Below are 17811 nucleotides of genomic sequence, written 5' to 3'. Positions count from 1 at the left end.
AAGTTAAAGCTAGATAAATTCAGAATGGAAATAAGGCATAAATTTTTAATGGTGACAATAATTAACTTACCCAGAGTCCATGGTGGATTCTCCAACACTGATTTTTTAAATCATGTTTTTCTTAAAGATATTCTGTAGAAACTATTTTGGGGAAGTTCTACTGCCTGTGTTATATAGGACATCAGATTAGATGATCACAATGGTCCCTTTTGGCCTTTGAATCTATGAATCTATGAAGAAGAAAGTATAGGATCTCTCAGGGGCAGGGGCTGTCGTTTACTATATATGTATGAACAGCACCTAGCACAATGGGATCCTGAGCTGGTTGAGGACCCTAGGTGCTATCACAATATAAATATTAAATAATACTAGGAGACAGTAAAGAAAATTACACCGTGCACCATAACACTGAAAATAGAGCCTGGCAAACTAACTTGATATCTTTTCTTCATGCTGAAAATGGTATGTTTAATTTAGTGTGAGTGTGTAACTAAAAGTTTCAGGGCAGAAGAAACAGTGAGCATGGATTGAGTAAAATAGAAAATTTACAAATGAAACATAATAGGTATTTCTATTTTTAATTGTTCAACATTTTGGAATTAAAAATGGTACTTTAATATGCTTAATTTTTATTTGAAAATGACTATTACATTTGTCCTAGACTCTAGAGTTTGGTAAACCTGGACAGGTTTAAAATAGAGAGAATCTTTTGAGAACATTTTCTTACCAGTTTAAGGCAGTTTTTGTCCTCTGAAAATTCACCCAACCCTAATGAAATCCCATTATAATATGCATCTTTCCTTGGATATAATCTAAGGATAGTTATTCAGTCCTAAAATCTTGCTATATTATCTTTCATATCCTATATAAAATATTTAAACACAAAGTAATGTAACTACCACAAAGTTCATAGATTTTTTTGTGGGTCATAACATACTCTACCCTGGTACAAGTGGTTTACCATGACAGCAAAGCTAGATTAGACACCAAACACTAATCTCCTCATAAATTTAATCTTCATGATCCATGTTTAGTAATACCCAGATATGAACAAGTTTACGTAAAAAAAAATCAAATAGTCTTTGCAAGGAATGTAAAGGTTAGACACTATGCAATGAGACACTGAACTAAATTTGATTTCACTTTATGTCAAAAATAAATGCATTGTCAGTGACTCAGTGCTGGCTATGTATTCTGTAACTAATCTTAGACCACCATAAATAAGAAGCTGACAACAGCTATAAAACTGTTTCCATTCCCTACCATGAATCTTCGATTCCTAGTAGCCACTCATCAGAAAACAATTCATGTGAACACACAGTTAAGAAGATATTGTCCTACTAATAACCAATTTGTTGTAAATATGACTAAGTGCTAAAATTTAAACCAAATGTTAAACAATACACGTCTAAACTACAGTTCTTTTAGAGCAATAATCCATATTTTGTAGTTTTAGGGCCTAGTCCTGCAGCCTTTACTCAGGTAAATCTCTCATTAATAATGCACACGGTATTCCAAAATAAATCAAATTTGGGTTTAAAAAAGCAATGTCTCCCGGTAAAATTATAGCTAGTGTAGGCCTTAAGCAGTTAAGCATAGGCTTATATCTATCAGAACTCAACACAGCATTTAAGATCATGCCTCACTTTAAGCATGTGTTTAAGTCTTATTGACTGCATGAGGACTTGAGCACATGTGTAAAATTAAGAATGTGCTTAAGTGCTTTGCTGAATCAGGGCATGAAGAGGTTGGTGATCACTTCACCCTTGGTCCAGATTAGAAGACTTTCAAGAAAATAATACAAGATGCTATTTCCTGAGATTTTTCCAGGTGGAAGTTTTTTGAGGGTCTGAGTAGGGTTGAATGGCAAAGGATGGAGGGAGAGAAGTTTAAGTTTACTGTGATGGACTGGAAGTTCCTTTTATTCTCAATTTGATCTACTGAGTTTTTGAATGCATTAATGTTCTGCACCTAAAATGTTGGACAGGCACTGTTGTAAATATAACTAATAAAATAAACTTTTCCCCCCCAAGAATAAAAATTTGAAAAATGCACTAAAATGGGGGTTGCAAAGCTAAATGAGTTTTCAGTCATGCCCTGTCATTCCAATTAAATAAATACCTAACCCACACATAACATTACATGGTGCCACATTGAAATCTATAAATTAATTGATTTTTTCCAATAATACAAAAGATCCAGAGAAAACATTATGCCCAAATAAATGAGAAAAATATCTCAAATTATATCAGTCAAAGAATAAAATAATGGACTATATTCCAATATCCTATCATACATAGGGTTACCAGATAGCAACTGTGAAAAAACGGGACAGGAGGCGGAGGGTAATAGGCACCCATATAAGAAAAAGTCCCCAAAAATGGGACTGTCCCTTTAAAAATGGGACATCTGGTCACCCTAATCATACATCCTTTTAAAATAAATTCCCACTGTTTTGATGGGGGAGCACCTCTTAAAGGTTATCATCCAATTGAAGTCAATGGGAATATTTCTACTGACTTCAGCAGGAGTTGGACTGAAACTATAAATTCTCTAAATCTATATTTTCCAAGTGAATTAGGTAACCTTATTCACTGTAGATCAGTTAGCTAACAGCTCTTTATTCTGTTTAGCAATAATTTATATAGTAATCCCAATGTATCCAATATTTTAATTGTTCATAAAGATCTGTTAAATAGTTTGAACATACAATTTTCAGTTTTTTGGTGGTTTATGGACTGTTCACTTCAAATATTTACTATTCATCATTCACGGCATCATTCACAACTAAGTCATGTGGAAGTGTTGTCTATTATTTGATTGGATAACTGAAATATTTACATGAAAACTAGTAACAATTACTCAGAAGTAAATAACAAATAGCAGATATTCTTCCTCAGATACAAATATGTTTGTTTTCATGTGAATACAGTAGTCCTATGCAGTACAGAGATGCCCCCATACATTCATGAGAACAAAATAAAAGGCATGAGAATGTTCACAAATAACACATGAAAAGATACACAAGCATGGTTGAACTGAAAAGCCAAATCAGAATCTGAATGAATCTTCATTAATGCTGCTTAGCCCATATTCTTTCAGCTATAACTCCAATTATCTGCCCTTTCAACATTCAAGTGTCATTAAAGGCATCACATTTTACGAATTCTCCCTAGATAATTTTATCGCAAAGAAACAAAAAGTAACCCAAGATTTTATATTTCTTATATGGAAAATTAAGTAAAAATAGGCATAGCTCCCAGGTCCATATAATATAGATCACAGAATAAAGAGGAATTTGTTAAACTTCTGGCAAATCAGACTTTAATATATCTCTCCACCGATTTTTGTATTTGCTTTGTGTCTGCCTAAGAATTAGAAAGTCATAGAATCATAGAATATCAGGGTTGGAAGGGACCTCAGGAGGTCATCTAGTCCAACCCCCTGCTCAAAGCAGGACCAGTTCCCAACTAAATCATCCCAGCCAGGACTTTGTCAAGCCTGACCTTAAAAACCTCTAAGGAAGGAGATTCCACCACCTCCCTAATTAACCCATTCCAGTGCTTCACCACCCTCCTAGTGAAAAAGTTTTTCCTAATATTCAACCTAAACCTCCCCAACTGCAACTTGAGACCATTACTCCTTGTTCTGTCATCAGGTACCATTGAGAACAGTCTAGATCCATTCTATTTGGAACCCCCTTTCAGGTAGTTGAAAGCAGCTATCAAATCCCCCCTCATTCTTCTCTTCTGCAGACTAAACAATCCCAGTTCCCTCAGCCTCTCCTCATAAGTCATGTGCTCCAGCCCCCTAATCATTTTTGTTGCCCTCTGCTGGACTCTTTCCAATTTTTCCACATCCTTCTTGTAGTGTGGGGCCCAAAACTGGACACAGTACTCCAGATGAGGCCTCACCACGTCACTTACTAGAAGCTTTTTTGAACTATCAGAGCTGGACAAACTACACTTCACTTCTTTAATATTCAGGCAGAACTTATTCTGATTCAAACTGGGTACCAACCCTGTATCCCTCACATGCATGTGAATAGCCCCATTGACCTCAACTTTATGAAAAATGTTACACTATAATAGACTTTCAAATATACCCCCACTAGTACTGTAAGCAAGAATTTCTGATATGACATTAACACCAAACTTATCTGACTCATCATTATTTATGAAAGACAATTAGATAGTTACTTCCAATTACCAGAGAGAAACTAATAAGTAATATTATGTGTTTTAATGAGTTCTTATTATTTTAGAGATGAGAGAGAAAAACATATTCCAACTGGGAATGAGCTTATATGTTTCTGGATGTATCCAGGCCTTTCAAGGCTGGAGATGCAAATTAAAGCTCCCGTTCATGCAAGTAGTGCCACTGAAAAAGTAGCCCCATTATTAAATATATACTAGTAAAAAGAAAGTGTGAAGATAACCTCTTTATTAAAAAGGCACAGGAATTAATTTCCCTAAACTGTCTATATGGTTGCCGTCTTTTCCCCTGTTAAAAAGTTCATTTCAACGGTAGCTTAAGATGACAAACACTGGAGGAAGTTAAATGATTTTATTGATTAACAACCTCTGAATGGTAGCACTTCTAATGAGTGAATTCGCAGTATTGGCTATTTAACATTAAAACAAAGGATGTCACTGGCAGAAATACCACTATCTCATACAAAACCTTCCTAGTAATAATATTCAATAGGTGAGACCACCAGCAAAAAGATGAAAACATACTCAATCTAGCTATGAGCCAATGCATACTAGGACTCGGTGATACAGTATGAACAAAATAAGAACTCGAACTTAACATGGCAAGAACATAACTCTTTATTTGTACTTCCAAGTCCCACTGACTTTCTCCATTGGCTATTCCATGATAACCTCTGTCCCTTGGGATTACAATCAAGGACATTTCAACACAGGGGTTGGGGAGCAGGCCCCATTTCTCATTATCTGATATTAGATTTAAACTGTGATTATACTTGACTAGGGAAAGGATTGGGATGCTGTAGTAAATGTAAGAATATCATCACTGATCTAAATATTCAATTGTCATTTAAATTAAAGTAAAATTTTAAATCCAAAAATTGTTACCTTTTTCTGGAAATGTGCTGGCATTGCATATCTGTTCTTTCCCTTCACCAGCAGATGTTGCAGCTTTTATTTTAAATTGGTAAGAAATATTTGATAGCAGATCTCTGAAAGTATGCACCTTATCATAAGCAGAAATGTTTGTAGAATTCCTTTCAAATATTATGATGTAATGTGTAATCACTCCATTTGACTTAGAAGGTGGGTCCCAGTGTACTAGAATCGACTGCCAACTTGTTGCAGTACACTGAACATTCTGGACAACATCTGGAGCTTAAAAGATACATATGCCCCAAAGGTTAACAGTTCCAAACAATCAAAAGGGTAATCACATTATAGTATAATCAGAGATGTAGGCATAATGTTTATAATAAGGGTCATGCATTCCAATGCCAGATAAATTAATACTGTAATGAGAACACTGGGCTAGAAGTGTTTTAAATGAAGAGATGTCCCTGACTATATTTTATAGAAGCTTTATTTCCAGTAATTATTAACATTACTGAAGCAGTGCTTGAAATGAAAAGAGTGATAGTACATTATATTTCCTAAAACTAACAATATGCTCCAACTTCCATTTTCCCTTCTCTCTCCCATCTACACCCACATTTCCCCCATTGTTTCTAATCAGCAGCACAGTGGAACATATACAGTAATGTGAAACAGATACACTACAAAAGAAAATTTTACTTACCTTTTAGCTTTCCTTCTCTCATTTACTGTACCCTTTGGCTGGTAATCCCTACAGTAGTGTTGTGTCCTGCCCAGGAGTTTTGGAGGAGTCTTCAAAGCTGTCACTTTATTGGTCCCACCCATTTGCTTTCCCCACAAGATGAATTCTTGTAAAGCTTTCTGGGCAGCTCATCAAATTTCATAGGTAAAACCAGTATTATATATTTAACATGAAAACAAACAACTGGCTCCAAGGTATGGAACAGCTGATTAAATTTTCTGAGGGAAAGTCAGATTGTGGGATGTACTAACTAAGAGAAAAGAATCGACAGGAAAAGGTGTTGTTTTTTTCTCTCTCTAGTGAAGCGATGTCCAGTAATCCATACAGTAGGGAATTGACTAGCATCAATGTCCCAGAAATAGAGGGAAACATACTAATTACTACAGGTACAGAGGAAAATGGATCTCTTTAAAAATACATATATTTCTCTCCAGAGTTTGAAGAGTACTCCTTTCAAAAGTAGCATCTACAGAAGAAAGGAGATCACTTTGTATTTTTAATAAAGGCATAAGGCTGAATCCTTTACCCAGTTAGTGCTGAGTGCACCTGGGTGAGGGAGATGCAAAAGAGATGTTTGTGGCTTCTCAATTCTGTGGCTAGTTTTATGCCATCTCAGACCCCAGGGTAGTTTATAGTAGCATCCAGGCAAGGATAAGGGGAATGCACTGACCGGTCCCTGTGTTTCAAAGACTTAGTGGGACTCTATACACAAGGTAGCACTTATGGACTGCAGTATCTTTTTATATTGCTTGTCTGCAATCCTGATATCGAACACCTCCATGACACAGGAACATGCTAGAAGAAGCAGGAACTTGATGTGGCCAAGTCCATAAAAGCCAAACTGCAGCATGGAGCAGATGGGGAAAACTGAGACACGAGGACTGGTCTCATAGGAGCAGATGTGTGGCTGTGAGGGATCTGCTGAGAGGAGAGTCACAGAAAAATTAAACTAGATGGCAAGAGCTGATAAAAGGTCAGGCTACTCAATTGAGAACATAGAACTGGGGGAGATTTAAAAAAAAACTTTTTTGCTGAAGCATGGGAGAGCTGCAGTGGGGCAGAGGTGCTCCAAAAAGAGTGGAAATAAAATGTAGGTTATTCCAGATTGTGTGTGCTTTATTCCAAATTAGTTTAAATGGAATAGGCTCATTTGGAATATGGCACTCTTATTTCAGAATACGAGTGCCTACACATAGGCCTGGTCTATACTACCCGCCTGAATCGGCGGGTAGAAATCGACCTCTCGGGGATCGATTTATCGCGTTCCGTCGGGACACGACAATCGATCCCCGAATCGGCGCTCTAACTCCACCAGCGGAGGTGGTAGTAAGCGCCGCCGACAAAAAGCGGCAGAAGTCGATTTTGCCGCCGTCCTCACAACGGGGTAAGTCGGCTGTAATACGTCGAATTCAGCTACGCTATTCACGTAGCTGAATTTGCGTATCTTAAATCGACTCCCCGCTGTAGTGTAGATGTACCCATAGAGTCATTCAGGAAAAGTTAGTCCACTTTAAATTCACACCCTAACTTATTCTACAGTAACTTTCAACTGTAGACCAGCCCTTAGATTCAGTGGCCAAAAATGGCTGAAAAGGGGAGGGGCCCCATGAGCCCAGCAGAAAATATGAAGAAAGAATTTTAAAATTACTTGGTCCCACTCTAAGGGCAATGTGTCATCTAGTGGAGGCAGTCTTCTGAAAGGAGGGATGTGGGAGAGGCTATGAGGTCACTGACCAAAAGAGACAGCTTTGATGACTGCCTCTGTAGCTGCTGGACAAGACAAAATCCTACTGTAAGGATGGTGGGACATGCAGCTGCTAAAAATATAGACTGTAACAGATGCTAAACTGTATGATACTGTACAACCACTAGTTGGCACTGTGTGTAAGATACCTTATTTAAACCAACCTCAGCCATACCTGGCAGAGCATTAAATGATCTTATAGTGAACATATCTGGTGTGTGTAAGCAAGCTCTCTAGCCAGTCCATATCTGATACAGAAATACATGACATGGAGTCAGGAATAAACTAAGAACAGAAACAGAAGGAAAACAGCAACAGAAGTTGTAACAGAAGGAACAAAGCAACAAAGGTTGCAGACAGAAGGAACAAAGCAACAAAGACTGCAGGATTTCATACATATGCAACTCTTCACTGCTCCAGAGAACTTCAGCTTTGACAAATCTTCACAATGGTCAAACTAGAAACAGTATTTTGCAAGATTTCAAACTGCAAACAAACTCCACAAAGAAACTGGAGATATACAGGTATCTTCTTTAATTTATGCTCTGGTAAGCAAGCAGAACATATCCTTACATCCTTTGAATTTACTGAAAACAATCACAAATATGACTATGAAAGGGTTCTTGCTATGTTCGATGCATACTTTGTCTCTCAGAGAAATAGGTTTTATGACAGAGCATGTTTTCATCTCAAGAATTCAAGAAACAGGAAAATATCAAAAGCTTTATAAGCTCTGCATGCATTGGCTGAAAACTGTGCTTTGGGGAATGCAAAACAAAGATATCAGCGACAGGCTGGTTACTGGGTTAACAGACAAACCCCTTTCACAGCAGATATAATTGAAAAGAGATTTAACTCTAGCCACAGCTATACAGAAAGCAAAGCAGTCTGAGCTGGTGAGACCAAAATCAACAGCAACTTGACAAACTTGAAAAACAAGAAGCTGTTAAAAAATGCCGCACAAGTGCTAAAAGTCATTACCATAAGATCCCTAAGGCAAAGAGAGACAACTCCCAGGTTAAAAGGGACAAATTCCAGCCTACATGCACACGATGTAGAAACAATCATGTCCCAAGAGATGATGCATGTCCAGACAGAGGCACATAGTGTAATAAATGCATGAAATATGGACATTGTGCAGCTGTTTGCTGTACCAAAGCAGTCAGGGAGTTGACTCATATTACAAAGAATCAAGAGCCATTTCTGGGATCTATCATTTATGATGACTGAATATTCATAACAAGACTATTGACTTTAAAAGTAACTCAGGAGCTCACAGTCATCTCATAAGGGACTTACAATCACCTTCAACTCCTCCGAGAGCTGAAGTCACCTGACACAGCTCTGACTATCCACAGAGGAATTCTGTATTGCATGGGCCAGTTCACTACAAAAACAACTTACAAAGACAAAATCTTTGCATTCAGAATGTATTTGATCAAAGAACCACAGACCAGCTGCCTTCTCAGCCACAACGTGGCAGCCATGATGAGCCTAGTGAGGAAGGTGGAAGAACTCAATGGAATATTTGGTGATATTGGACTGTTGAAACGAGATGCAGTATAAAAAAAAACCTTGAGACAATGCTCAACCATATAGTGTACATATATCGTACAGGATTCCTCTCCCATTACTTCATAAAGGGAAAACTGAGTTATAGAGAATGGAGAAGACTGGCGTAATCGAGAAAAGGTCTAAGCCAACAGCATGTGTGTCTGAATAGTACCAGTTATAAAGAAAAATGGAAAAATACAATCTGTGTGGATCTTAAAAGACTTAATGGAGCAGTTGTAAGAAAAAAATATATCCTCTCAAAACTGGATGACTTCCCTCCCCAAAGTGAAAAGAGCTACAGTATTATCTGAGTTTGATGTCTCGAGCAGATTCTGGCAAACTCCTTTAGCCAAAGAAAGTGCTAAACTAACATTTATCACACCCTTTGAGAGATTCTGCTTTCAAAGATTACCTTTTGGAATTACCAATGCACCTGAAATTTTCCAAAGAAAGAAGGCAGAACTGTTAACAAATACAAATGGAGTTGTAGTCTTAGTGCATGATATTTTTATATATGGATCTTCCATGGAAGAATACAATAAAACCCTCAACAAAGTCCTCATCAGTCAGACTGAACTGAAGCTAAACAAGGAAAAATGCATTTTCTGTCTACACCAAATCGAGCTCTTGGGGCAGACAATAAACAAACATGGAATCAGTCCTAGCCCCAAGAAAGTTAAAGCAATTAACTGAATGCACCAACAAATGTTCCAGAACTAAGACATATACCAGGGATGGTAAATTACCTTGGTTGGGTATCCATAAGTCCTTTCTACAGTGACAAAACCACTGAATGAACTGAAGTCCAACATAACTTGGCTATGGGGGCCATATCAAGAAATTGCCTATAAAAAGGTAATAGAAATTATCTCAACAGCTCCAGGTCTCAAGTACTATGATATGCACAAATCCATAATGGTCAGCGAGGATGCAATTAACTATGGCCCTACGTGGTACATTGTTTCAACAACATGGAATTTAGTGGAAGCCAGCTTCGTTTTTCTCTCACACTCACAGAAGCAGAAAACGATATGCACAGATTGAAAAGGAGTGCCTGGCAAGCATATGGGCATGTGAGAACTTTTACAGGTATCTTTGTGGATTGGATTTGTTTATGCTGATAACAGACCATAAACTACATGTAACCCTCATCAGTGGGAAAGACTTGGATCAAGCACCACTGAGATAACAATGTCTATTGCTTAGGTTAATGTGATTTAATCCAAATGCTAAATATGCACCTGGAAAAAGTCTTTTAGTAGCAGACAGTTCGAAGATGATGTAAAGGTGTGGAAAATGACACAAACCAGTGTCAGAAGAGAGACTACAACAGCTACAAAAAGCAACTTTGACAGACACGCAACTTCAGGATGTTCTAAGTTACACGGAGGTGATTGGCCCCCATATTTAAAGGACACTAAGGAAGTGACAAGAGGTTACTTTGCAGTGCATGGACAATTATGTGAGTCAAATGGACTCATGATTAAAGACAATTGCATCATAATTCCAAACTAAATGAGATTAGAAATACTAAACCTCACCCACAAAGGACATCAAGGATTAACAAAATGCTGTGAACAGGTGAAGCAGTCAGTGTGGTGGCCAGGCATCAGCAAGGACATAAAGAATACTGTATCTGCATGTGAATACCGCAGAACTAACAGGCCAACACAACACAAAGGACCTTTAATAACACCATCTCTACCAGACAGATCTTGGAAGAGACTAGCTGAAAAGTTATGTGAATTTAGAGGACACCATTACCTCAGCATCGTGGACGCCTTTTCTAGGTATACAGAAATAATGTACTTGAAAGACATACCAAGTTGCAGTGTTATCAAGAAACTGAAGTATACTTTTGGCTCACTTCAGTATTCCAGAACAACTAGTGATGGACAATGGACCACAATTAACTACAGCAGAATTTAAGTAATTCCAAATGAAATATGATTTTGATCATATTACTAGCAGACCACATTACCTACAAGCAAATGGAGAAGCTGAGAGAGCCAAGAAAATCCTACAGCAGGAAGATCCATTCCTTGCTCTTCTGAGTTACAGATCAACACCAATAGCGGCTACTGACATAGTCCAGCACAACTCAAAAGGCAACTCAGAACTACTGTTCCAGCTCTGGAAAAGAACCTATTTCCAAAGTGGCCAGACATAAAGAGAGTAGTCAGATCAGATAAAAAGGTGAAAAGAGCTTATGAACACTTTTATAACAGACATTTCCCAGGTCTAGAATCTGGTGACCATGTTCATGTCAAACTGGACGGAGAAAAAGGATGGACAACTCCAGCTATCATAAAGAAAAAGAATTCAGTGCCCAGATCATATGTGATCGAGCGTGACAGTGGACAGTTCAACAGAAACTGTCGACATCTACAGTTTAATCCTCAGAAAGAACAATCAGCAGAGCAAACTCTACAGATGGCTGTTGCAGAACAAGAAGATGACTCAAGGATTCCAATAACCACAGCCAGTCCTGTGGCTCAGATGCTCAAGCTGCTATGCGTTCGGATCATGTAATTAGAAAATGAGAGACATTTAACAGATTGATATGTACTGAAATTCAAAGATAGCATGATAGTGTAAATATTGTAAATGGTAGGAATGTAGAACTTAAAGGAGGTGATCTAAGGCAGTGGTGGGTAACCGGCGGCCCATCAGGATAATCTGATTGTGGGCCGTGAGACATTTTGCTGACTTTAGCCGTTTGCAAGTATGGCCCCCTGCAGCTCCTAGTGGCTGCAGTTGTCTGTTCCTGGCCAATGGGAGCTGTGGGAAGCGGCGGCCAGCGCGTCCCTGCGACCCATCACTTTCCAAAGCTCCCATTGGCTGGGAATGGCGAACCACAGCCACTGGGAACTGCGAGGGCCGTGCCTGCAGATGGTCAATGTCAGCAAAATGTCTCACAGCTCGCAATCACATTACCGTGATGGGCTGCAGATTGCCCATCACTGATCTAAGGGAATACTAAACTTTATTATACGGTTCAGCCACTAAGTGGCAGAGTGTGTAAAACTTCAGCCATGCCTGGCAGAGCATTAAAAGATCTTTTAGTCAACACATCTGGTCTGTATAAGCAAGCTCTGTAGCCAGTCCAGATCTGGTACAGAAGTACATGAAAAACATGTTATAAAATGGCATTCAGAAATTCGGCCTTCTAACTAGTCAAGAGCGTCTAACACCATGGCTCGGATGCCAGCACCAGAGTGAACTTCCAGGGCTGTACAGCCAATGTAGGGGCTTATCCTCCTTTCTGGTGCTAGAATAGAAAAGCAAAAGGAAAAGGAGGCCCCTAAATCCTGACGCTCCATGGCTGTTTGCTGCCAGTGTAACTAGGGCAGCCTGAGGGATACCCTGAGTTGGCCCAGCAGCAGCAGCAGCCTTGTACAGAGGCTATAAACTATCTTTGCTCAAATGCTTTGAGTTGAGCTCCGTATAGTTTGCCAGCACCCTGAGATCTGGCCCTATAGCTTTAGAGAATTTTCAGTTTTTCATGTTATCATTTTATCACTTTTAACAACATGATAAACATTTGTTACTAGTAAAAAGATATATTAAATAGCTACTAGTCATTTAAAATAAACAGTTCCTAGCAGGCTAAATCCTGCCTGTGCTCTCTTCCCCTCTCTTCTCTGCTTTCTTTTCAGTGCCCCTGTTTAGAAAATAAAAAGGCAGTTTTCTAGCTTCTGTAACTTCAAAGGATATGTGTCAAGCACAAGATGCAGCTAGTAAATGGTTAATTAATTAAATCAATTATATTGCATAGTTCTTCCCAATTGTTAGAAAGACTGAGATATCACAAAGGAAGATGTTTAATTAGTGACTGCCTTTGTTCCCTAAATAAGTTATCAGAAAATGTTAAACATTTGTATTTGTTAAAAAGTAGCTTCTGATTCATTTCCCATCTCTTTGTCCAGCTGCCTGTGATATTACTGTAACTTAGTTGCTTTCACAGTGATCTAAAATATAACTTTATTCTCCAAAGTTTGATATTTATCTAATTTTCCTCCTACTATCTGTGTGCTACAGAAAGATTTATAGGAGCCATATATGCCTATCTGTTCAATTGAGGATATTTCTAATTTCAGACTTCTAACATCGAACTTGAAAAGTAAAGACCTCACCTATCAGGTACAATAGGAAGGTGAGTGCATGTTGTGACAATGATATAGTTATGAATTCCATTACATTTGGAGAGCAAAGGAAGAATGCTGTTCAGTTATAAAAAGAAATCTGCATAGACAATGCTGCAGTTCATGAAAAAAAAAAACAACGGTTTCTAACCTGATTCTTTTGTTGTGAATTGGACAATGTTACTGAACTGATTGCCATTTCCAACTCTTGTAAAAGCAGAGACACTGATAAAATAGGTGCTGAATGGCTCTAATCCAACAAGGTTTGCGTCACTCTGTGAACCTGAAACGTTCTTAGAAGAAAAGCATAATTGTTAGCACAAAATCCACATATTGGAACACACCAGGTCTCATACTCCCCACACTGATGTTAATGAGAGTTTTGGTACTGCAGTCTTGTCTCTGGCATCCTTCACGTCTCCATGTCACACAAAATAGTCCAAGCAGGGTCAAATCCTTTATTGTGCTACTTCAGATGTGCACAAGCCAGATTTTTTTCTGTATGAACAGGGTACCTCTTTCAAGATTCCTCCCCTCCCCCCCCACCACCCTCGCCAGAAATAACATGACAAAATATCAGAACAAAAAAATGAAAAAGACACAATGGAGAGCTTCTGTAGAAATATAGAAAATAACAACAAGCAATCACATTTATCTGTCCCTCTGCTTGTTTTTGAGGGTTTAGTTCTTATTCATGTTCGTGAGTGAGCCAAACCATAGAGTAGATATTATTTGATTGATTGAAAACACTGCTTTCCCATTCCCAAGTGTCACTTTGGCTAACTTTTTCATTTTTGCTTGTTTATGGCACGATGCCCTTCCTGTCCCTCCAGCCTTTGTCCAGCAAATAGAGATAAAGAGATAGGGGTAATTTCTTCTCCCCTACCTGAGACAAGAGACTATTTTGGGTGACGTAGAAACATGTAGGGAAGGAGAGGCAAGAGTATAGGCTATCCCTGGTAACAGCTATTCCTGCAGCACTCACAGCCATCTCTTCATGGGACTGTAAAAGCAGTAGGGAGAGCTGTTCAGTTCTACTGTGAAAACAAATGCAGATTTTTCAAAATAATGTTTAATTATACAACTTAGCTCTGTAGTGAGACAGAGTGGCCTCCCACTGAGCCAGAGGGGGGGAGGGACCATGCTGCGAGCCCTGGTGGGCAGAGCCAAGCTGTGCTCGCCCCTCCCACCAGAAGTGAGAGGGAGGAACAGGAAGTATAAAAAGCGGGTCCTGGAGCTCAGCTGGGCTGCAGCCCCTGAAGGAACCAGATGCCTTTTGCCTGCCCCTGAGCTGTGAGACTGCAGCGGACCCCTGCGGTGCAAAGGAATGGCCAGAGCTGCTGGAGCCACCTGCTGACCAAGCCACAGAGCAGGTGCTGGGACTACCATGGGCCTTCTATCCAGATGAAGCGAAGGACCCCCTGTGGATCCAGGTACAACTTGAAGTGAGCGGAGGAAGTGGCTTTGGGGGAGTCAACCTTAATCTGGCTGCATTGCTGCCAGAGACCCGGTCAGCGTTTGCGGCTGGATTCCCTGCTGACCCAGTGGCAGACCACTCTGCCACTGTTAGGGCTCTGGGCTGGGATGCAGTGGAGTCGGGTGGGCCTGCGTCCCCCTACCCTTGCCACCTCATCCCTGCGGTGACAGTCCCTCCTCTTTAGGCCAAGAAGCCTATGTTCATCGGCCATCTGCCGGAGCTAAGATGTCCAACCCTCTTGCTGCTCGGCCCTGAATACGGACCCGAGCCATAGACTCCTTACGGCCCTGTCCTGACTAAGGTGCAAACTACAGACTCCTTGCTACTCCCACCCTGACTGCGGGCCGGGACCCATAACTGTTTGCTCCTTGTCCCTGATTGCAGGGTAGAGACCCCAACTGACTACCGCTCTACCCGGACAGTCGGTCACAGCCAGAGGCTGGCTGTTGCTAATTTCCTAATTGTGGATGACTCCCAGTGACCTAGTGAGGCGGAGTAGTCTCCCATTGACCCAGAGAGGGAGGGACCACTGCTAACCCACTACAAGCTGCAGTCTCCCTCTGCATGAATTGGTCTGCCTGTCCCACTGCTGCACTCCACACAGTCTGGTCTCTTGCATATACTACTCTTCTTCTGACAACGTGAAGGAAGCTTTGTGTGTGGCAGAAACATCTCAGCAGAGTGCTACTGCTGGTCTCTATCCCATTTAACTGTCATGCAGATTCTGCCTACTGTTGGATTCCATCTGGCCTGTTCTCAGATGTGTAATGGAGGAGCTTTCACAGGTCCTGCATAATGGCAAGCAAAACGGAATTCCCTGTGCACAGATGTAGAAACTGCTCTGTCCCTATTCTATCAGGACCACATAATGTCCCCCGCAACTCCACAGGATCCTGGACACTCCTTCATGGGTTGTAGTAGCAGACTGTAAATGCCTTGGGGCAGGAACTGTCTTTTCAATTACACATACGTGCAGGGTCTAGAACAATGGAGCCTGGATCCCTGTTTGGAACTGATTACTGCAATACAAAGAAATAACAGATGCATTTCCTTGCGTGGTGAGTGGCCCCACAACAGACATTATATGGCTGAGGGAGAAGGAGTGTGAACCTCCACACAATCCCTCACTGTGGACTGTATCTAAGAATATGATTTAGTCCACAATATACATGCATTTCCATAACATCTTTAATCAGTGTCTTTTATGAAGAAACATTAGGGGGAAAAGAAAATCACCTCATCTAAGTTATGAGTTCATGTAATTTTGATTAATGCAGGACATACCTAGGCATATAAAATGCCTTACATATTTTTGGTTTCGAGACATGAGTCAGATAGCCAGAAAAATAAAATATATTTTTTCAAATACGTAAAACACCACTAAATATTATAAACATACCTGATAAACTATGGTATGACTCTTGTTTTCATGAATCTTAAAACTATAGTTCTTAATAGCACCATTTGGCTGAGGACTTGGCCTCCATTTTAGCCACACAGAGTAGGCAGTATAGTTGAAAATAGCCAAATCCTGAGGAGGTGCTAATGGCACTGTGGGAGAAAATGCTCATTAGTTCAAATATATGATGTTAATTTTAGGCAAATATGAATACTTTGTAGGAGCAAAAGATCATAAAGATTCATTACACATTCGTGTCTGAGCTTAACCGAACCAATCTAGTACTGCTACACTTTTAACAAAGAGCTCCCAACAACTTCTGAGTCTTGCCCCATTTGCCTGTTATAAACTCTATTTACCAAAGGTGCATGTTGTTGGAGAAAGTAAGGGTGAGGAAAAGGATAATCTATTCATGTTGTCTGTCATTTAAACAAAAGCATATTTTCATAACCAAGGAAGCATGAAAATATTTGACAAAAAACAGAGTAGATCAGAGGTTCTCAAACTGGGGGTTGGGACCCCTCAGGGGGTCGCAAGATTATTACATGGGGATCACGAGCTGTCAGCCTCCACCCCAAACCCCGCTTTACCTCTAGCATTTATAATGGTGTTAATTATATTTAAAAGTGTTTTTAATTTATAAGGGGGGGGGGTCGCACTCAGAGGCTTGCTATGTGAAAAGGTCACCAATACAAGAGTTTGAGAACCACTGGAGTAGATGCACTTATAGAATCATAGAAATGTAGGACTGGAAGGGACCTCACTAGGTCAACTAGTCCAGTCCCCTGCACTGAGGCAGACTAAGTATAACTAGACCATTCCTGACAAGTGTTTGTCTAACCTGTTCTTAAAAACATCCAATGATGGAGATTCTAGGCAATTTGGTCCAGTGCTCCAGAGAGTATGAAAGAGACTTATTAGATCACATACTCCATCCCAAAGGGCCTCTAGACTATTTACTAAAGTCTTATCTAGCACTTCAATCAGTCTAGTTTGAAAGGTACACAATCAAAGTATTACATATGTATCCTAAAATATTGTACCTACTATTGTTACTAGTAGCATCTAAGATTACTAGAATTAAAATTAGAGCTTTCATATATATACACACATTTTCCCCCTCTTCTTTGTGCATTTTTATATATATCGAGTAGGATGGCAGTGTGCAATGTAATCTGAAATAGAACAAGGAGTGAAAAAAAACCCTGTAAGGGTCTGTAAGTATTTTTAAGGAATATTTTCCTTTTGGAGGTGAGGGTGGGGTGGGTTGTTTGTTTTTCCCCCAAAATAATTAACACTTGACAAATTATGATGCATTCCAAAGGCAAAAAGAAATTGATTTTCAAGTATTCTTATGAGCCCAAGGCTAAAAGTAATCTCTAGGAAAGATAATTTAGCACTATAATGGGTGAATTCTGCCAAACGCAGAGAAATCTCACATGCTTCCTTTCAATTTGGTGGCAGAATTTTTAAAAGGGGCTCCTGTGAGCCATTGAATGCCACCATTCTTGGGCACCTCAAATTTATTTTCTTGTGTAATTTGAGAAATGAACTATTATGGGCCCATACTAGTGAGAGTTAAATAGCCTTTTGGTCAGAGTGTGTCCTCCCCTACAGTAAAATCTACAGGCAGAGTGTGGACTGAGGACGAAATCCCAGAATT

At 39.6% G+C, this 17811-nt stretch overlaps 1 protein-coding gene across 1 annotated transcript in view; it reads right to left on the bottom strand.

The window, feature by feature from the left end:
* PTPRQ (protein tyrosine phosphatase receptor type Q) overlaps window positions 1-17811 on the bottom strand; it is a 205334-nt gene that overhangs the window by 66108 nt on the left and 121415 nt on the right. Inside the window, exons 42-44 of the mRNA XM_034764828.1 lie at window positions 16149-16300; window positions 13424-13565; window positions 5100-5369 (exon numbers count right to left, since the gene is read on the bottom strand). Coding sequence (XP_034620719.1) covers window positions 5100-5369; window positions 13424-13565; window positions 16149-16300 — 564 coding nt within the window. The remainder of the gene's footprint in view (window positions 1-5099; window positions 5370-13423; window positions 13566-16148; window positions 16301-17811) is intronic.

This window comes from Trachemys scripta, chromosome 1 (assembly GCF_013100865.1).
Source record: "Trachemys scripta elegans isolate TJP31775 chromosome 1, CAS_Tse_1.0, whole genome shotgun sequence".
Classification (NCBI taxonomy): Eukaryota; Metazoa; Chordata; order Testudines; family Emydidae; genus Trachemys; species Trachemys scripta.
The sequence above is the reverse complement of the archived record's forward strand: the minus strand, read 5'-3'. Positions and strand labels throughout refer to the sequence as shown.